General features: G+C 42.0%; 2 protein-coding genes across 2 annotated transcripts in view; both read left to right on the top strand.

The window, feature by feature from the left end:
* LOC139751620 (sucrase-isomaltase, intestinal-like) overlaps positions 1 to 8,885 on the top strand; it is a 45,095-nt gene extending 36,210 nt beyond the window's left edge. Inside the window, exons 17-19 of the mRNA XM_071667241.1 lie at positions 6,046 to 6,194; positions 6,662 to 6,794; positions 8,322 to 8,885. Coding sequence (XP_071523342.1) covers positions 6,046 to 6,194; positions 6,662 to 6,794; positions 8,322 to 8,579 — 540 coding nt within the window. The 3' untranslated portion in view covers positions 8,580 to 8,885. The remainder of the gene's footprint in view (positions 1 to 6,045; positions 6,195 to 6,661; positions 6,795 to 8,321) is intronic.
* A 2,784-nt stretch (positions 8,886 to 11,669) lies between these two features.
* Ttc30 (tetratricopeptide repeat domain 30) overlaps positions 11,670 to 22,622 on the top strand; it is a 424,420-nt gene continuing 413,467 nt past the window's right edge. Inside the window, exon 1 of the mRNA XM_071666254.1 lies at positions 11,670 to 12,976. The gene's annotated coding sequence lies outside the window, so the exon portion shown is untranslated. The remainder of the gene's footprint in view (positions 12,977 to 22,622) is intronic.

Raw genomic sequence — 22,622 nt, 5'->3', positions numbered from 1 at the left:
GAGGTGAGTTTGAATGGAGAAAAACTGGAGGAAGTGAAGTGTTTTAGATATCTGGGAGTGGATCTGTCAGCGGATGGAACCATGGAAGCGGAAGTGGATCATAGGGTGGGGGAGGGGGCGAAAATTTTGGGAGCCTTGAAAAATGTGTGGAAGTCGAGAACATTATCTCGGAAAGCAAAAATGGGTATGTTTGAGGGAATAGTGGTTCCAACAATGTTGTATGGTTGCGAGGCGTGGGCTATGGATAGAGATGTGCGCAGGAGGATGGATGTGCTGGAAATGAGATGTTTGAGGACAATGTGTGGTGTGAGGTGGTTTGATCGAGTAAGTAACGTAAGGGTAAGAGAGATGTGTGGAAATAAAAAGAGCGTGGTTGAGAGAGCAGAAGAGGGTGTTTTGAAATGGTTTGGGCACATGGAGAGAATGAGTGAGGAAAGATTGACCAAGAGGATATATGTGTCGGAGGTGGAGGGAACGAGGAGAAGAGGGAGACCAAATTGGAGGTGGAAAGATGGAGTGAAAAAGATTTTGTGTGATCGGGGCCTGAACATGCAGGAGGGTGAAAGGAGGGCAAGGAATAGAGTGAATTGGAGCGGTGTGGTATACAGGGGTTGACTTGCTGTCAGTGGAGTGAATCAAGGCATGTGAAGCGTCTGGGGTAAACCATGGAAAGCTGTGTAGGTATGTATATTTGCGTGTGTGGACGTGTGTATGTACATGTGTATGGGGGGGGGTTGGGCCATTTCTTTCGTCTGTTTCCTTGCGCTACCTCGCAAGCGCGGGAGACAGCGACAAAGTATAAAAAAAAAAAAAAAAAAAAAAAAAAAAAAAAAAAAAAAAAAAAATATATATATATATATATATATATATATATATTATATATATATATATATATATATATATATATATATATATATATATAGATATATATATATATATATATCCAGAAATCCTCCCCTCCTTGTATTAACTTTCTAAAATGGGAAACAGAAGAAGGAGTCACGCGGGGAGTGCTCATCCTCCTCGAAGGCTCAGAGTGGGGTGCCTAAATGTGTGTGGATGTAACCAAGATGTGAAAAAAGGAGAGATAGGTAGTATGTTTGAGGAAAGGAACCTGGATGTTTTGGCTCTGAGTGAAACGAAGCTCAAGGGTAAAGGGGAAGAGTGGTTTGGGAATGTCTGGGGAGTAAAGTCAGGGGTTAGTGAGAGGACAAGAGCAAGGGAAGGAGTAGCAATACTCCTGAAACAGGAGTTGTGGGAGTATGTGATAGAGTGTAAGAAAGTAAATTCTCCATTAATATGGGTAAAACTGAAAGTTGATGGAGAGAGGTGGGTGATTATTGGTGCATATGCACCTGGGCATGAGAAGAAAGATCAAGAGAGGCAAGTGTTTTGGGAGCAGCTGAATGAGTGTGTTAGTGGTTTTGATGCACGAGACCGGGTTATAGTGATGGGTGATTTGAATGCAAAGGTGAGTAATGTGGCAGTTGAGGGAATAATTGGTATACATGGGGTGTTCAGTGTTGTAAATGGAAATGGTGAAGAGCTTGTAGATTTATGTGCTGAAAAAGGACTGATGATTGGGAATACCTGGTTTAAAAAGCGAGATATACATAAGTATACTTATGTAAGTAGGAGAGATGGCCAGAGAGCGTTATTGGATTACGTGTTAATTGACAGGCGTGCGAAAGAGAGACTATTGGATGTTAATGTGCTGAGAGGTGCAACTGGAGGGATGTCTGATCATTATCTTGTGGAGGCTAAGGTGAAGATTTGTATGGGTTTTCAGAAAAGAAGAGTGAATGTTGGGGTGAAGAGGGTGGTGAGAGTAAGTGAGCTTGAGAAGGAGACCTGTGTGAGGAAGTACCAGGAGAGACTGAGTACAGAATGGAAAAAGGTGAGAACAATGGAAGCAAGGGGAGTGGGGGAGGAATGGGATGTATTTAGGGAATCAGTGATGGATTGCGCAAAAGATGCTTGTGGCATGAGAAGAGTGGGAGGTGGGTTGATTAGAAAGGGTAGTGAGTGGTGGGATGAAGAAGTAAGAGTATTAGTGAAAGAGAAGAGAGAGGCATTTGGACGATTTTTGCAGGGAAAAAATGCAATTGAGTGGGAGATGTATAAAAGAAAGAGACCGGAGGTCAAGAGAAAGGTGCAAGAGGTGAAAAAAAGGGCAAATGAGAGTTGGGGTGAGAAAGTATCATTAAATTTTAGGGAGAATAAAAAGATGTTCTGGAAGGAGGTAAATAAAGTGCGTAAGACAAGGGAGCAAATGGGAACTTCAGTGAAGGGCGCAAATGGGGAGGTGATAACAAGTAGTGGTGATGTGAGAAGGAGATGGAGTGAGTATTTTGAAGGTTTGTTGAATGTGTTTGATGATAGAGTGGCAGATATAGGGTGTTTTGGTCGAGGTGGTGTGCAAAGTGAGAGGGTTAGGGAAAATGATTTGGTAAACAGAGAAGAGGTAGTGAAAGCTTTGCGGAAGATGAAAGCCGGCAAGGCAGCAGGTTTGGATGGTATTGCAGTGGAATTTATTAAAAAAGGGGATGACTGTATTATTGACTGGTTGGTAAGGTTATTTAATGTATGTATGACTCATGGTGAGGTGCCTGAGGATTGGCGGAATGCGTGCATAGTGCCATTGTACAAAGGCAAAGGGGATAAGAGTGAGTGCTCAAATTACAGAGGTATAAGTTTGTTGAGTATTCCTGGTAAATTATATGGGAGGGTATTGATTGAGAGGGTGAAGGCATGTACAGAGCATCAGATTGGGGAAGAGCAGTGTGGTTTCAGAAGTGGTAGAGGATGTGTGGATCAGGTGTTTGCTTTGAAGAATGTATGTGAGAAATACTTAGAAAAGCAAATGGATTTGTATGTAGCATTTATGGATCTGGAGAAGGCATATGATAGAGTTGATAGAGATGCTCTGTGGAAGGTATTAAGAATATATGGTGTGGGAGGAAAGTTGTTAGAAGCAGTGAAAAGTTTTTATCGAGGATGTAAGGCATGTGTACGTGTAGGAAGAGAGGAAAGTGATTGGTTCTCAGTGAATGTAGGTTTGCGGCAGGGGTGTGTGATGTCTCCATGGTTGTTTAATTTGTTTATGGATGGGGTTGTTAGGGAGGTAAATGCAAGAGTTTTGGAAAGAGGGGCAAGTATGAAGTCTGTTGGGGATGAGAGAGCTTGGGAAGTGAGTCAGTTGTTGTTCGCTGATGATACAGCGCTGGTGGCTGATTCATGTGAGAAACTGCAGAAGCTGGTGACTGAGTTTGGTAAAGTGTGTGGAAGAAGAAAGTTAAGAGTAAATGTGAATAAGAGCAAGGTTATTAGGTACAGTAGGGTTGAGGGTCAAGTCAATTGGGAGGTGAGTTTGAATGGAGAAAAACTGGAGGAAGTGAAGTGTTTTAGATATGTGGGAGTGGATCTGGCAGCGGATGGAACCATGGAAGCGGAAGTGGATCATAGGGTGGGGGAGGGGGCGAAAATTCTGGGGGCCTTGAAGAATGTGTGGAAGTCGAGAACATTATCTCGGAAAGCAAAAATGGGTATGTTTGAAGGAATAGTGGTTCCAACAATGTTGTATGGTTGCGAGGCGTGGGCTATGGATAGAGTTGTGCGCAGGAGGATGGATGTGCTGGAAATGAGATGTTTGAGGACAATGTGTGGTGTGAGGTGGTTTGATCGAGTGAGTAACGTAAGGGTAAGAGAGATGTGTGGAAATAAAAAGAGCGTGGTTGAGAGAGCAGAAGAGGGTGTTTTGAAGTGGTTTGGGCACATGGAGAGGATGAATGAGGAAAGATTGACCAAGAGGATATATGTGTCGGAGGTGGAGGGAGCAAGGAGAAGAGGGAGACCAAATTGGAGGTGGAAAGATGGAGTGAAAAAGATTTTGTGTGATCGGGGCCTGAACATGCAGGAGGGTGAAAGGAGGGCAAGGAATAGAGTGAATTGGAGCGATGTGGTATACCGGGGTTAACGTGCTGTCAGTGGATTGAATCAAGGCATGTGAAGCGTCTGGGGTAAACCATGGAAAGCTGTGTAGGTATGTATATTTGCGTGTGTGGACGTATGTATATACATGTGTATGGGGGGGGGGGCATTTCTTTCGTCTGTTTCCTTGCGCTACCTCGCAAACGCGGGAGACAGCGACAAAGTATAAAAAAAAAAAAATATATATATATATATATATATATATATATATATATATATATATATATATATATATATATATATATATATATATATATATATATATGTGTGTATATATATATATATATATATATATATATATATATATATATATATATATATATATATATATTCATATTTGCTGCCTTAGTCAATTCTCGTCGCCACCCCGCCACACATGAAATGCCACACTGCTCTTCCCCATCTGATTGTACATGCCTTCACTCTCTTAATCAATACCCTTCCATATCATTTCCCAGGAATACTCAACAAACTTATACCTCTGTATTTTGAATACTCACCTTTATCCACTTTGCCTTTGTACAATGGCACTCTGCAAGCATTCCGCCAATCCTCAGGCACTTCACCATGAACCATACATACATTGAATATCCTCAAAAACCAGTCAACAACACAGTCACCCCCTTTTTTGATAAATTCCACTGCAATACCATCCAAACCCGCTGATTTGCCGGTTTTCATCTTTCGTAAAGCTTTCACTACCTCTTCTCTGTTTACCTAACCATTCTCCCTGACCCTCTCACTTCGCACACCACCTTGACCAAAACACCCTATATATGCCACTCTATCATCCCAACACATTCAACAAACCTTTAAAATACTCACTCTATCTCCTTCTCACTTCACCACATTTGCCCCCTTCGCAGGAGGTTTCCATTTGTTCTCTTGTCTTACGCACTGTATTTGCCTCCTTCCAAAACATCTTTTTATTCTCCCTAAAATTTAATGATACTCTCTCATCCCAGTTCTCATTTGCCCTCTTTTTCACCTCTTGCACCTTTCTCCTGACCTCCTGCCTACTTCTTTTGTACATCTCCCAGTCATTTGCACTACTCCCCTGCAAAAATCGTCCAAATGGCTCTCTCTTCTCTTTCACTAACAATCTTACTTCTTCCTCCCACCACTCACTACCCTTTCTAATCTGCCCACCTCCTACCTTTCTCATACCACTCCCCTTTCGTCATTTGTTCTCACTTTTTTTCATTTTGCACTCAATCTCTCCAGGTACTTCCTCATACAAGTCTCCTTTCCAAGCTCACTTACTCTCACCACTCTCTTCACCCCAACATTCTCTCTTCTTTCCTGAAAACCTCTAGAAATCTTCACCGCCTCCACAAAATAATGATCAGACATCCCTCCAGTTGCACCTCTTAGCATATTAACATCCAAAAGTCTCTCTTTCACGTGCTTATCAATTAACACGTAATCCAATAACGGTCTCTGGCCATCTCTCCTACTTACATACGTATACTTATGTATATCTCTCTTTTTAATCCAGGTATTCCCAATCACCAGTTCTTTTTCAGCACACAAATCTACAAGCTTTTCATCATTTCCCTTTACAACACTGAACATCCCATGTACACCAATCATTCCCTCAACTGCCACATTACTCACCTTTGCATTCAAATCACCCATCACTTTAACCTGGTTTCGTGCATCAAAGCTGCTAACACACTCACTCAGCTGCTCCCAAAACACTTGCCTCTCATGATCTCTCTTCTCATGCTCAGGTGCATAGGCAGCAATAATCACTCATCTCTCTCCATCCACTTTCAGTTTTACCCATATCAATCTAGAGCACAACTCCTGCTTCAGGAGTAGTGCTACTCCTTCCTTTGCTCTTGTCCTCTCACCAACCCCTGACTTTACTCCCAAAGCATATTCCCAAACCACTCTTCTCCTTTACCCATTTTTCATTATAAGTACCACACAATGAGGGGTGGGATTACGATCCAACCTGATAGTAATCGATTCAAGATTTTCACTGGTCACTAGCGAGACTTGGTTGTGTTCGCCTGAGGGTGTAGTCTCACCTGGACCTTCTTCCCCCAGGGACTGTGGTACCATCTCGTGCACGGGGAGCTGGCGGCGACGGGACCCAGCACGCAGACCGTGGACGCCCCGCTGGAGGTCATCCCTCTGTTTGTGCCGGGTGGAACCATCCTCCCGTACCAAGTGCCATCCATCAACACCGTCGAGAGGTGAGAGACGAGGTATATCAAAGCCTCAGTGACTAGCAAAGCTTCAGGATGACTAGTGTATGAACACTAAGTTGGCTAGTATCAGGCGAACTAGCAAAACTTTAGGGCGACTAAGGTACACCGATCTGGCTAGTATATGATCAAGCAATCCACTTTTTACTTTATATATAGATATCATGTGAGCCAAGTGAAGCAATGTACGTCGTCTCGAAATTTTCAAAAGGAACTTCAAGGCTTCGAATCCTGCTTCGAATCCGGGTGATCTATGCTATGACTGAAGCTCAATGATGAAAACCTCAGAGAGTACTTCACTTCCAATATTCTGACACCAATAGATAAATGTACTTCAAAGTCCAGCTGATTTACTTAGTGTTCGAACTCTGTCTTTGCCATCTAGAGTTTGTTCCATCTCTACCCACTCGTAGCCTCTCCACAATCCAGGCATTGATATGAACCCGCCTCTCCAGCCGGCAGAACCCGTTCGGGCTGACGGTGGCTCTGGACGAACTGATGATGGCGTCGGGAGACCTCTTCTGGGACGCGGGCGACGGTCAGATGGCCATGCAACAGGCCTACATGGGCCGCTTCAACTACGACCAGGTCAGTGCCTTACACACCAGCTGCCTTACTACAACCTGAGTGGCATACACACCAGCTGGCTCACTATAAACTAACTAGCTTACACACCAGCTGGCTCACTGCAACCTGAGTGGCTTACACACCAGCTAGTTGATTGCCACTTGAGTGGCTTAGACACCAGCGGGTTGACTAACAAGTCAGTGGTTTAGACAACAGCTGGCTCGTCGCAAGGTGAGTAACTTAGAGGCCACCTGGGTGACGATCAGATTATCATCTTCGGCATCAGCTGATCAAACACCAGCTGGTTGACCTCTAAGACCACTTGGCATACCACTTGCCGAGTGGCTTGTGGACCAGCTGGTTTACCACTGGCTGAGTGGCTTATGGACCACCTGGCTTACCACTGGTTGAGTGGCTTGTGGACCACCTGGCTTACCACTGGCTGAGTGGCTTGGGAACCATCCGGCTTATCACCATGCCAGTGGCTTATGCAGCACACAGCTTACTGCTGCAGTGAGTGGGTAGACACCCATCGTCTTCCGACTAGCCAGTTGTCTTGCACGTGTAAACCTCCAGACGGGTGGCTTATATGCCTCTGTGTCATACCGTTCACTGTGGGGTGTTTGAGTCTGCCTGCAGTAAGCCACGAGATGGGTGGGTGGCTTCCTCTCGGCCCAGGCACATCAGGTTGAGCATCTTGCGAATGTGATGTTTAATGAGTCAGTTTATGAGACGAACGTCCTGTTCTCCATCGAGCAAAGGTTGAGCACTGTCGGGTATACAGTGTTGTTGTTGTTGTTGTTGTTGTTGCTTTCGTAGCGCATCGTCCTGGGCTTTTCTGGTTCATTTTCATTCCTGCAAAAGATATCGATCTCTATACATAAACTTATTAGTCCACGCAAGCTTTACAGTATAGTAGGTACAGGATTCAACAGATTAAACTCCAGTCTCTCACGGTTCTTGCCTTTTTATATACCTTCTCTCGGATTTCACTACTTCCAGATTCAGGAATTTGGTCAGTTTGATTTATCATAAAGATAATGGTAAGCCTAGGTTATAAAGGTCCCAATAATGGTGAAAGATATAGGATATTGGACTCGTATACCAATAAGTGTCTGTAATTGAAGGTTTAAGATCATTTGGTATAAATGGAGACTTGCAGGATATAAATTCAAACCAAATTATCTTTACCAATTCTCAGGGACTGAAATATACCCCAAGTCGAGTTCAGCTACCCTGAAGATGAGAGACTAAGTCAGTGGTTCACCTGGCCGACCACGAAGGTACCTAGACCACACGTTGACATTTGAGGAACAAGGTTGATGAAGTCTATGGATGGGGTTCTAGTGATCCATAAGAATGTCTAGTTTGAAGGATTTCCGGCATCAGACACTTTGATTCTTCTGTGTGAACGTTTTTCCAGGATCCTCCTTGTGGTTCCTTTCGTTTTTTTCCGAGGGAGGGGTGATAAAGACGGCGTAGAAGCGCCCCGGTTTTTGTAATAACCTCAGTCACTGTAGTAATGAATGTCATGTTGCAAACTTTCAGGACGAGCTGACCCTCACAGTCAAACATGGAGCAGAGGCCGTCGCCGACCTCTATCTGGAAACCATCAACATCTACGGCTTCCCCGTAATGCCGTCGCACGTCAATATCACAGTGAACGGCAATGAAACTGCCATTGCCTCGTGGATGTACGACCATACTGATAGGGTCCTCACTACCTGGACAGAGGTACCCATGGGGAAAGCCCTGAACATCAAGTTCCTTTATGAAGCCACACACAGCCTCAACACACGTCATTAGCTTTCTCCTCTTCCTACCATGATTAAAATAATTTCGTCACTTTTCCAGCCCAGTCTGTTGCTGAAATCATACATAAAAGCTGTTTTCAAAACTAATTCAGTGAACCTCAAAAAAAAATTAACCTATCTTTTCCATGATAAAGGGAAGCACCTAACAACCGTTCAGGAAAGACTTCTAGAAGTGTGTCTCCAACTATAGAAACGACTGTCAGAAGAACAGAAACTCGGGTTCTGGAGCTCTTTCTGTTTATATGTAATACACATTATGTTACTGAATCTATTAAAGCGGAACAGTACATCAGTAAAAGTGTTTCATTCCCAGAAAACAAACGAAGTATATTAACGACATTCACCTAAGCATTCATCTTGTACACAAAGAATTAGAGTGGACGAAATGTAGTATTGTCACCTGATATGAGTGTGTGTATGTGTGTGTGTGTGTGTGTGTGTGTGTGTGGGTGTGTGTGTTGCTTGTTGAGTTTCGTGCTGGAAAAAAGATTGGTGATTGGGAATACTTGGTTTGAAAAGAGATATACATAAGTATACGTATGTGAGTAGCGGAGAAGTGATAGTCGTGTAAAAGAGAGACTTTTGGATGTGAATGTGCAGAGAGGGGCAACTGGTGGGATGTCTGATCATTATTCTGTTGAGGAGAGGCTGAAGATTTGTAGAGGTTTTCAAAAAAGAGGAGACAAGGTCGGGAAGAAAAGAGTGGTGAGAGTAAGTGAACTTGGGAAGGAGACTTGTGTGAAGAAATGCCAGGAGAGATTGGGTGTAGAATGGCAAAAGGTAAGAGCAAATGAAGTGAAGGGAGTTGGTGAGGAATGGGGGTATTTAAGGAAGCAGTGTTGGCATGTGCAAGAGATGTGTGTGGCATGCGAAAGGTGGGAGGTGGGCAGATTATAAAGGATAGTAAGTGTTAGGATAAGGATGTAAGGTTGCTAGTGAAAGAAAAAGGAGAAGCGTTTGGGCAATACTTACAAGGAAGAACTGCAAATGATTGGGAGATGTTTAAGAAAAAGCGGCAGGTCAAGAGTAAGGTACAGGGGTTGAAAAAGAGGGCAAATGACAGTTCGGGTGAAAGGGTATAACTAAACTTTAGGGAGAGAGAGAGAGAGAGAGAGACAGACAGACAGACAGACAGACAGACAGAGAGAGAGAGAGAGAGAGAGAGAGAGAGAGAGAGAGAGAGAGAGAGACAGACAGACAGACAGACAGACAGAGTAGCTCCCAGCGAGAAACCCAACTGAACTAGTGGCGTGGATATGTCTACCTAGCCATGCGGAACGTGAGGGAGTTGCAGGACCCGTGCATGGCATCGCGTGTAAAGGGTATGAGAGGAATGCTAAAAACATTGGAATAGCGAAACGTGGCGGAGGAGGCTGTGTTCAGAGCCTAATGGAAACGGGGAAAAAGTTTACAACTAAAGGAACAAGTTTTGGTTAGACAGTAAAACCCGGACAATAACGAGGCACCCTCAAATGACATTTATTCCAGCATATTTTTTTAGATATCTTTTTTACTTTTTAAGCAAGGTTTTTAGTTATCAATAATTAGTACATTCACACTGTGTAACAATACCACTGTTCAACCTACGGGACATAAAGATCACCAGCTACTATGTCAACACTTGTTACTCGCAAGCCAACAACGCACTGTCGACAGCCTAGGCTTCTCTGCTACGCTGAATGACAATGTGACGGGCGCACCTCTTGGTCATTGCTGCCAACATGTGTTCTATGGAGTCGGAGATTTTGGCAGATATGACACAGCGTAACCTCAGGATGGTCCTGAAACCAGCATTTGACATTTGCTGTGTGTAGAGGGTTGTTGTCGTGTACGAGGTAAATGCATATAGGAACAGCAGCAGGGGCGCCCTGACCGAGGTCGTTAAAATAAAAGAAAATATGAGTGAGTGTGGGAGGAGCTTGAGGATTTCATGAAAACCGAAACGGAGGAATCATGTTAAACAGTTAGGGAACCACTGTTGTAGGGTAACGACCTAGAACGTGGGGGCGTCGAAGGGCGGCTGGTCTTAAAGCCGTCACTATTGAAAGCATATTTCGTCATAATGGATGAAAACCTATGGTGAGTTTAGCGTTAGCTTCCTTCAAATTTGTTTACCTCCACTGCCATGTCTTAATGAATGAATTAAACGTCTGTAATTTGTTATTTCTGTTGCGACACTTTATAACAGGGTGTATTTTTTCTATGCTAAAGGAATTTTTTCCAGTCGTCATATTAGGTAAAAAGAAAATAAATCTCATCTACGAAAAGTTATATTTTAGGTATCACTTGAAAATTCGACAGTTCAGACACAGTCGTCTTAGAGTTCTTATTTCAGAATTTATCGATACTGTTTCGAAACCATTTTAAGTATCTCTATCTTTGTTATATTATATCCATACTACATGGTTTACGTTGTCTTCATTATAATTTCATCAGTGTTTCACTAATCTTGTGGGTATCACTTTTTGTTTTTATATATTTATTTATTTATTTTGCTTTGTCGCTGTCTCCCGCGTTAGCGAGGTAGCGCAAGGAAACAGACGAAAGAATGGCCCAACCCGCCCACATACACATGTATATACATACACGTCCACACACGCAAATATACATACCTATACATCTCAATGTACACATATATATACACACACAGACATATACATATATACACATGTACATAATTCATACTGTCTGCCTTTATTTGTTCCCATCGCCACCTCGCCACACATGGAATAACAACCCTCTCCCCCCTCATGTGTGCGAGGTAGCGCTAGGAAAAGACACCAAAGGCCCCATTCGTTCACACTCAGTCTCTAGCTGTCATGTAATAATGCAACCGAAACCACAGCTCCCTTTTTATGAGACATTAAACGCAAACTTAATTGTATACACTATTATGTTCGAAGCTGTTACCTTTTGCGCATGCGCTGCCAAAATTTCGCCCTTTGCACATGCGCGGCCAAAATTTCTCCCTTTGCGCATGCGCGGCAAAATTTCTCCCCTTGCGCATGCGCGGCCTAATTTTCATCATCTGCGCATGCTCGACTCGAATTGACGCATGCGCTTTTCCTCGGATTGAAAATTACTCACATAGACGCGCGAAGTAACTGAGTGTGAATCCTGCTGTCTTTATCGATGGCCAATATTCTCCATTAATATCGATGTTGAGGTTCTGTGATCTCGCGATTCAGTGAAATATGGTGCAGTGTCTTTACCGTACCTCAGACATCAGCGAATAAATCTTAGAGACTTCAGTGTTACAGTATTAGAGATACATTTATCACTAAGGTGATTTGTGCTCGTTGAAAAAAAATGTGACTAGTTTTGAGGATCAAACATGGAAATATGGCTACATTATCTTCCTCGTACAATTGTGCGAATTGCATTTTGGGTGGGCGCCACGACCACAACCACTGTGTACTGGTTCTCGTTGTGTTGTGATTATCCATCATAGTGAGATGACCCCTAGAAAGGTGGGTGGCATCAGCCTTACCGAGTAGATCATGAAAATAGATTTTATAAGAGAAAGTACAGTGCTGACATTGTGATCGAGGGACAGTGTGCGTGTGTGTGTTGGAAATAAGTGCTGTGTTGGAAATAAGTGCTGTGTTGGAAATAAGTGCTGAAATAAGAATAGTTCTCATTCCTTGCCCTGGTAAACCCAAGGAAACTCTGACGAAATTAATGATTTAAGACTGTTCACACTTGCATGAAACTTAAGAACGAACACACGACTCTGAACCACTCTTGGAACTAGTGGAGTCACCACCCTAATGATCGAGTGCTGGTAAAGGATTCAGACGCAAGTTCACATAGATGTCGTGAGGTGATTATATAAATCATTGTGAAGTGAACTATGAAAAGCTTGGTGGCCCTGTACTTGCCGTACAGTTAATGAAAGTACATTTTGCTAAGAATGATATAAAAGGTAGTTTTACAATTTCCACCCCACACAGATTTTTGGACGTGCGATGATGTATGTCCTGATCAAATAAACCATACCTAACCTAACCTGAGTGTTTCTATAAACTGCTTATTACAGATATTTCTGAACTACTGTGGAACGTAAACCGTAAAGGTGCCAATATAATGCTGACAATGTGATGGAGGGACAGTGGATGTTTAGTAGAAAAAAAATCTGTGTCAACAAGAAAAGCTTATTTCCCTGTCCCTAATAGACTTAAGGAAATCCTAATCAAATCTGTGAAAACGATGGAGCCAGCTCTTAAAACGTCGAACGCTGGTGCAGGAAGGTACAGGCGCAAGTTCCATTAATGGCTGGAGACTATTGCACTTTGACGGTTGCTTGGCGGCGTCAATCTTCAAGATGAACTCCCCAAAGCACCCAGGAGTTCCTGTTTGTGGCAGCAGCACTCGACTCATCTCGATAAGGTAAATAATATTTTCATTATCATGTTTTTTCTACAATGGTGGTGGGTGGGGTGGATTGTGAGGGAAGAACAGATAACCGGAAACCTGGTGGTCCAAGACTCGGTTATCTCCTACAGTCCAGACTTAACATGATCGTAGTAACACGATAGTAAAGCTGGAGGCACCTCCCAACCTACATATCCGTCCGGCTCATATGCCGGCAGGAATATGATATAGGAATACCACGAAGTGTGGCTGGGGGATATATTACCCCGGAAATTCAATAGGGAAGTGTGGAGGGAATAAAGGTTTTCTACGAGTCTGATGATCACGTGACTGGGTTGAATCTGAAAGGTTAGATGACAGAAATAAAAGACTAGTAACTAGTTAAGGATAATCAGTGCGAGGGATTTTTTTTTTTCACCAATAACAAGGATCATTGATGCATATGTTTAGCCTTGATTTGAAGGTGCTGATGGTCATATTGGCCAAGAGCTGCTGGGTCGTCAGTAATGTTGAACACTATATTCATGAACTACGCTTGCGAAAGTTTGTATCATGGAAGGTTCCAGGGGAGTCTACATTTTCTTTCTTTTTCTTCAGTACGGCTCTGTTATGTTCCTGTAGTTTATGTCTAGTTGGGTTAGGTTACGTTTTCTACCATTACGAGATTGGAGGAGAATAACCCCATAAATAGTTGTACGAATGAATGAATGAATTGGATAAGATGGGCAAGAGAGCGCCCAATAATATTTACCTATGAAAAATACCGATGTGGTCGTATAGTAACTGAAAATGAAAGAATATTTTGGCTTTCCACTATACTGACAGTAGGAAAAAATCAATACCAATAGGGGGAAGTGTTTGAAAATCGCCACTTCTGTATTCTTACTTAAGAAAGTAGAAACAGAGGTATGAGCTATGGCAAGATATTCCCTTAAAGTTCCAGCCGTCTGCTGCCGATGCAGCCTTGGTAAGGTGGGTATAGGTTTTTCCCTCGTTCATCATATTTCTCTCTCCTTCCAAGGCTGGTATCTTATGTATGTAAGTTCCTTGAAGGACCAGCCAAGCGTAGGGTCATGCGAAGGAAAGGTGGTTCACGGGATGTAGCGCGGTTGTTTAAGACACTAGAAGAGGCTTTTGCCAGTGAGTATCTCGCGTCACTGGAGAATAAGTTGGTGCTACGCAGACAGGGAGATGGAAAGTATCAGAAATTTCCGTTGAGTCAGAACAGATAACTTTGGAGTTATGCCAACGTAAGGGGACGACATGGGCTCAGGAGGAACCGAATTTGAAGGAAAGGTTCATGTATCTCAAGAACTCTTGGACTAGGTATGAGGCCCGACAACTATTAGATAATTATCCTCAGGTGACTTATGACGCACTAGTACGCAAGGCTAAAAGTGTGGACATGCTCAAGGGGGGGGGGGCACCCCACCTAGAAATTGGGGGAAAAAATTGTAGGACAGGGAACTTCAATGCAGGAAGACTGGAAAGGCCCGGGGAAGGTTTGACAGGAGACGGTATGCAGAGCAAATTACTGCAACTGAGACGACAGATTCAGGACCTACAGATGAGCTTGGAAGACTTGAGGGTGGAAGCGAGGCAGACACGGTCCGCTGGGACCACAGGCCCCAGGGGCGAGGAGGGATACAGTAGGAGAACGGCCTCGTTTTCTGGTTGGTGTTTTGAGCGCGAGAGAGTAGGACACAGGGCACAGGATTGTGAATGGAGGAATGTACGAGAGATCAGTCGTGGGGAGGGAACAGGCCTAACCCCTGCCCATCAACAACTCTGTCTCAGGAGGAGACAACACCAGAGGGACACTAAGGGACTTGCAACGTTATGAAAGCTAGGCGGGAAATGAAGCAACTCTCCTGGGAGGGGCCCACCAACAGGAGAGAGTTCAGGGGGTTCACAGAAGCTATGTAGAAAGGACGTTAAGCTGATATGGCCGTTCACTAGCCACCTACGTATAATGACAAAACATATTTTAAACTCAGTAAGAATCCCCTAGAAGTTGTTAATTCCCATTTTAATAAAGAAATGAAGTTGTTGAAAAGGTAATGGTTCTCTTATCCAAAGTTTGTTATCTTTGTCCCCTACATTGCCCTATATGTATAGACTTATCAAAACATAAGAAAATTCCAGCAAGACCTATAATGAATTCAGTAGGCTCCCTCACATATGAATTGTCAAAATAGTTAGTTTATCTATTAAGCCATTTAGTGTGTAAGATATCAAATTTTAATATCATGAACAATGTAGATTTATTTAAGCTTAACGTTATCAATGTTAATTTTGATTTCAAACTTGTTACCTTTGATGTTTCCTCACTTTTCACAAAAGTTCCAGTTGATGATCTTTTAGAATATTTATTTGATGTTTTGCATGACATTCATTCACCTGTTTCAAAGTCTGTTTTCAGTGAACTGATAGAATTGTGTATAAAAGACTGTGTATTTCAATTCAATGGAGATTATCATTCTCAAAGATTTGGTATGGCAATGGGTAACCCTCTTTCACCTGAATTAAGTAATCTTTATACGGAATTTTTTTAAACAAAATTACTAAAGGATATCTTACCTTCTAATGCAATTTGGTATAATAATGTAGATGATGTTCTTTATGTTTGGCCAACAAGTGAAAGTTTACAAACATTTCTCCCTTTACTTAACAATCTAATACCTTCCATCAAATTTACTGTAGAAAATGAAAATAATGGTATGTTACCATTTTCAGATTGCATGATCCATAGGCAAGGAAACAAGTTTAAGTTTAGCAAATACAGAAAAACCTACCAATGTATGCTCATATATCCATTATTACTCATCTCAGCATGCCAGAGTTAAATTATCATCATTTTAATCTATGTTCCTTAGGGCATTACGTATTTGCAGTCCAGAGTTTATTGATAATGAGTTTTAGAGGATATATTCTATTGTATCTAAGTTAAAGTGCCTTAGATCTTTCAGTGATAAATCCCTTAAGTTAGCAAAGAAATCATTTTATAGAGTTCAGACCAAACCTCCCATTGACACCAAGAATCTTTTAGTTCTCCCTTTCAATAATAATAATTTTGCTTTACTTCCCATGTTGCTTAAATCCTTTAATGTAAATGCTGTCTTCAGCAACAGTAATACTATAAAGAATTCCTTAATCAGGAACTCACTATAAAATTCTCCTGGATGCATCTGTAAAGTGCCATGTAGAAATTGTGATAAGTTTTATGTTGGGCAGACTGGTAAGGATCTTTCTGTTAGACTTAAGCAACATCAATATAGTATAAGAACGGGACAAGAATCATATCCCTTGTTCAGTCACGTTAAAACTATGATCATTGTATTGACTGGAGCAATGCCATCTCAGTTATTAACTCTAACTCCAGTACAGTGAGAAATATCATTGAATTTCAGTTATTGAATACACAAAGAATTATAACCTTGATATTAGTGAAGGTCTATACAGATTGGATAACTTTATTGTTGATAAGATTTGTGAACGATTTACCTTCTTATCCACATAATAAGTTTATCATACCCTCGTTGTCTTTCTTGGACAATCACATGTTTACCAAATGGCGTCCTAGCTACGTCTCTTCTTTGTATACCAACTGACTGTTATTTCTCTCTTGTGTCTCCCCTGATGATGTGATTATTACACAAAAGTTGCACTTGGGAACATATCGTGTTTCATTTTCCCCGTGGACTCATAGGAATATCTTGACCACGCGCAAAATTGTGATCATTTCCAATATATATATATATATATATATATATATATATATATATATATATATATATATATATATATATATATATATATTGCTTTGTCGCTGTCTCCCGCGTTTGCGAGGTAGCGCAAGGAAACAGACGAAAGAAATGGCCCAACCCACCCCCATACACATGTATATACATACACGTCCACACACGCAAATATACATACCCATACATCTCAGTGTACACATACATATACACACACAGACACATACATATATACACATGCACACAGTTCACACTGTCTGCCTTTATTCATTCCCAACGCCGCCTCGCCACACATGGAATAACATCCCCCTCCCCCCTCATGTGCGCGAGGTAGAGCTAGGAAAAGACAACAAAGGCCCCATTCGTTCACACTCAGTCTCTAGCTGTCATGCAATAATGACCGAAACCACAGCTCCCTTTCCACATCCAGGCCCCACAGAACTTTCCATGGTTTACCCCAGACGCTTCACATGCCCTGATTCAATCCATTGACAGCACGTCGACCCCGGTATACCACATCGATCCAATTCACTCTATTCCTTGCCTGCCTTTCACCCTCCTGCATGTTCAGTCCCCGATCACTCAAAATCTTTTTCACTCCATCTTTCCACCTCCAATTTGGTCTCCCACTTCTCCTCTTTCCCTCCACCTCCGACACATAAATCTTCTTGGTCAATCTTCCCTCACTCATTCTCTCCATGTGCCCAAACCATTTCAGAACACCTTCTTCTGCTCTCTCAACCATACTCTTTTTATTTCCACACATCTCTCTTACCCTTACATTACTTACTCGATCAAACCACCTCACACTACACATTGTCCTCAAACATCTCATTTCCAGCACATCCACCCTCCTGCGCACAACTCTATCCATAGCCCACGCCTCGCAACCATAAAACATTGTTGGAACCACTATTCCTTCAAACATACCCATTTTTGCTTTCCGAGATAATGTTCTCGACTTCCACACATTCTTCAAGGCTCCTAGGATTTTCGCCCCCTCCCCCACCCTATGATTCACTTCCGCTTCCATGGTTCCATCCGCTGCCAGATCCACTCCCAGATATCTAAAACACTTTACTTCCTCCAGTTTTTCTTCATTCAAACTTACCTCCCAATTGACTTGACCCTCAACCCTACTGTGCCTAATAACCTTGCTCTTATTCACATTTACTCTTTAACTTTCTTCTTTCACACACTTTACCAAACTCAGTCACCAGCTTCTGCAGTTTCTCACATGAATCAGCCACCAGCGCTGTATCATCAGCGAACAATAACCGACTCACTTCCCAAGCTCTCTCATCCCCAACAGACTTCATACTTGGCCCTCTTTCCAAAACTCTTGCATTCACCTCCCTAACAACCCCATCCATAAACAAATTAAACAACCATGGAGACATCACACAACCCTGCCGCAAACCTACATTTACTGAGAACTAATCACTTTCCTCTCTTCGTACTTTTCATTGCTTCTAACAACTTGCCTCCCACACCATATATTCTTAGTACCTTCCACAGAGCATCTCTATCAACTCTATCATATGCCTTCTCTAGATCCATAAATGCTACATACAAATCCATTTGCTTTTCTAAGTATTTCTCACATACATTCTTCAAAGCAAACACCTGATCCACACATCCTCTACCACTTCTGAAACCACACTGCTCTTCCCCAATCTGATGCTCTGTACATGCCTTCACCCTCTCAATCAATATCCTCCCATATAATTTACCAGGAATACTCAACAAACTTATACCTCTGTAATTTGAGCACTCACTCTTATCCCCTTTGCCTTTGTACAATGGCACTATGCACGCATTCCGTCAATCCTCAAGCACCTCACCATGAATCATACATACATTAAATAACCTTACCAACCAGTCAACAATACAGTCACCCCCTTTTTTAATAAATTCCACTGCAATACCATCCAAACCTGCTGCCTTGCCGGCTTTCATCTTCCGCAAAGCTTTTACTACCTCTTCTCTGTTTACTAAATCATTTTCCCTAACCCTCTCACTTTGCACACCACCTCGACCAAAACACCCTATATCTGCCACTCTATCATCAAACACATTCAACAAACCTTCAAAATACTCACTCCATCTCCTTCTCACGTCACCACTGCTTGTTATCACCTCCCCATTAGCCCCCTTCACTGATGTTCCCATTTGCTCCCTTGTCTTACGCACTTTATTTATCTCCTTCCAGAACATCTTTTTATTCTCCCTAAAATTTAATGATACTCTCTCGCCCCAACTCTCATTTACCCTCTTTTTCACCACTTGCACCTCTCTCTTGACCTCCTGTCTCTTTCTTTTATACATCTCCCACTCATTTGCATTTTTTCCCTGCAAAAATCGTCCAAATGCCTATCTCTTCTCTTTCACTAATAATCTTACATCTTCATCCCACCACTCACTACCCTTTCTAATCAACCCACCTCCCACGCTTCTCATGCCACAAGCATCTTTTGCGCAAGCCATCACTGCTTCCCAAAATACGTCCCATTCCTGCCCCACTCCCCATACCTCCTTTGTTTTCACCTTTTTCCATTCTGTACGCAGATACATATATATATATATATATATATATATATATATATATATATATATATATATATATATATATATATATATATATATATATATATATATTTTCTTTTTTTTTTTTTTTGCTTTGTCGCTGTCTCCCGCGTTTGCGAGGTAGCGCAAGGAAACAGACGAAAGAAATGACCCAACCCACCCCCATACACATGTATATACATACGTCCACACACGCAAATATACATACCTACACAGCTTTCCATGGTTCACCCCAGACGCTTCACATGCCCTGATTCAATCCACTGACAGCACGTCAACCCCGGTATACCACATACATCCAATTCACTCTATTCCTTGCCCTCCTTTCACCCTCCTGCATGTTCAGGCCCCGATCACACAAAATCTTTTTCACTCCATCTTTCCACCTCCAATTTGGTCTCCCACTTCTCGTTCCCTCCACCTCCGACACATATATCCTCTTGGTCAATCTTTCCTCACTCATTCTCTCCATGTGCCCAAACCATTTCAAAACACCCTCTTCTGCTCTCTCAACCACGCTCTTTTTATTTCCACACATCTCTCTTACCCTTACGTTACTTACTCGATCAAACCACCTCACACCATACATTGTCCTCAAACATCTCATTTCCAGCACATCCATCCTCCTGCGCACAACTCTATCCATAGCCCACGTCTCGCAACCATACAACATTGTTGGAACCACTATTCCTTCAAACATACCCATTTTTGCTTTCCGAGATAATGTTCTCGACTTCCACACATTCTTCAAGGCTCCCAGGATTTTCGCCCCCTCCCCCACCCTATGATCCACTTAATTATTATTATTATTATTATTATTATTATTATTATTATTATTATTATTATTATTATTATTACTATCACCATTATTACCATTATTATCATTATTAGTGTTATTATTATCATCATTATTATTATGATTATTATTATTGTCATTAATTATTATATATATATATATATATATATATATATATATATATATATATATATATATATATATATATATATATATATATATATATATATATATATATAAATTGGAGGTGGAAAGATGGAGTGAAAAAGATTTTGTGTGATCGGGGCCTGAACATGCAGGAGGGTGAAAGGAGGGCAAGAAATAGAGTGAATTGGAGTCATGTGGTATACCGGGGTTGACGTGCTGTCAGTGGATTGAAGCAAGGCATGTGAAGCGTCTGGGGTAAACCATGGAAAGCTGTGTAGGTATGTATATTTGCGTGTGTGGACGTGTGTATGTACATGTGTATGGGGGGGGGGGTTGGGCCATTTCTTTCGTCTGTTTCCTTGCGCTACCTCGCAAACGCGGGAGACAGCGACAAAGTATAAAAAAAAAAAAAAAAAAAAAAAAAAATATATATATATATATATATATATATATATATATATATATATATATATATATATATATATATATATATAAGAGTATTAGTGAAAGAGAAGAGAGAGGCATTTGGACGATTTTTACAGGGAAAAAATGCAATTGAGTGGGAGATGTATAAAAGAAAGAGACAGGAGGTCAAGAGAAAGGTGCAAGAGGTAAAAAAAAGGGCAAATGAGAGTTGGGGTGAGAGAGTATCATTAAATTTTAGGGAGAATAAAAAGATGTTCTGGAAGGAGGTAAATAAAGTGCGTAAGACAAGGGAGCAAATGGGAACTTCGGTGAAGGGCGCAAGTGGGGAGGTGATAACAAGTAGTGGTGATGTGAGAAGGAGATGGAGTGAGTATTTTGAAGGTTTGTTGAATGTGTTTGATGATAGAGTGGCAGATATAGGGTGTTTTGGTCGAGGTGGTGTGCAAAGTGAGAGGGTTAGGGAAAATGATTTGGTAAACAGAGAAGAGGTAGTGAAAGCTTTGCGGAAGATGAAAGCCGGCAAGGCAGCAGGTTTGGATGGTATTGCAGTGGAATTTATTCAAAAAGGGGGTGACTATTGTTGACTGGATGGTAAGGTTATTTAATGTATGTATGACTCATGGTGAGGTGCCTGAGGATTGGCGGAATGCGTGCATAGTGCCATTGTACAAAGGCAAAGGGGATAAGAGTGAATGCTCAAATTACAGAAGTATAAGTTTGTTGAGTATTCCTGGTAAATTATATGGGAGGGTATTGATTGAGAGGGTGAAGGCATGTACAGAGCATCAGATTGGGGAAGGGCAGTGTGGTTTCAGAAGTGGTAGAGGATGTGTGGATCAGGTGTTTGCTTTGAAGAATGTATGTGAGAAATACTTAGAAAAGCAAATGGATTTGTATGTAGCATTTATGGATCTGGAGAAGGCATATGATAGAGTTGATAGAGATGCTCTGTGGAAGGTATTAAGAATATATGGTGTGGGAGGAAAGTTGTTAGAAGCAGTGAAAAGTTTTTATCGAGGATGTAAGGCATGTGTACGTGTAGGAAGAGAGGAAAGTGATTGGTTCTCAGTGAATGTAGGTTTGCGGCAGGGGTGTGTGATGTCTCCATGGTTGTTTAATTTGTTTATGGATGGGGTTGTTAGGGAGGTAAATGCAAGAGTTTTGGAAAGAGGGGCAAGTATGAAGTCTGTTGGGAATGAGAGAGCTTGGGAAGTGAGTCAGTTGTTGTTCGCTGATGATACAGCGCTGGTGGCTGATTCATGTGAGAAACTGCAGAAGCTGGTGACTGAGTTTGGAAAAGTGTGTGGAAGAAGAAAGTTAAGAGTAAATGTGAATAAGAGCAAGGTTATTAGGTACAGTAGGGTTGAGGGTCAAGTCAATTGGGAGGTGAGTTTGAATGGAGAAAAACTGGAGGAAGTGAAGTGTTTTAGATATCTGGGAGTGGATCTGGCAGCGGATGGAACCATGGAAGCGGAAGTGGATCATAGGGTGGGGGAGGGGGCGAAAATCCTGGGGGCCTTGAAGAATGTGTGGAAGTCGAGAACATTATCTCGGAAAGCAAAAATGGGTATGTTTGAAGGAATAGTGGTTCCAACAATGTTGTATGGTTGCGAGGCGTGGGCTATGGATAGAGTTGTGCGCAGGAGGATGGATGTGCTGGAAATGAGATGTTTGAGGACAATGTGTGGTGTGAGGTGGTTTGATCGAGTGAGTAACGTAAGGGTAAGAGAGATGTGTGGAAATAAAAAGAGCGTGGTTGAGAGAGCAGAAGAGGGTGTTTTGAAGTGGTTTGGGCACATGGAGAGGATGAGTGAGGAAAGATTGACCAAGAGGATATATGTGTCGGAGGTGGAGGGAACAAGGAGAAGAGGGAGACCAAATTGGAGGTGGAAAGATGGAGTGAAAAAGATTTTGTATGATCGGGGTCTGAACATGCAGAAGGGTGAAA

This window comes from Panulirus ornatus, chromosome 11 (assembly GCF_036320965.1).
Source record: "Panulirus ornatus isolate Po-2019 chromosome 11, ASM3632096v1, whole genome shotgun sequence".
Lineage (NCBI taxonomy): Eukaryota > Metazoa > Arthropoda > Malacostraca > Decapoda > Palinuridae > Panulirus > Panulirus ornatus.
The sequence above is the reverse complement of the archived record's forward strand: the minus strand, read 5'-3'. Positions and strand labels throughout refer to the sequence as shown.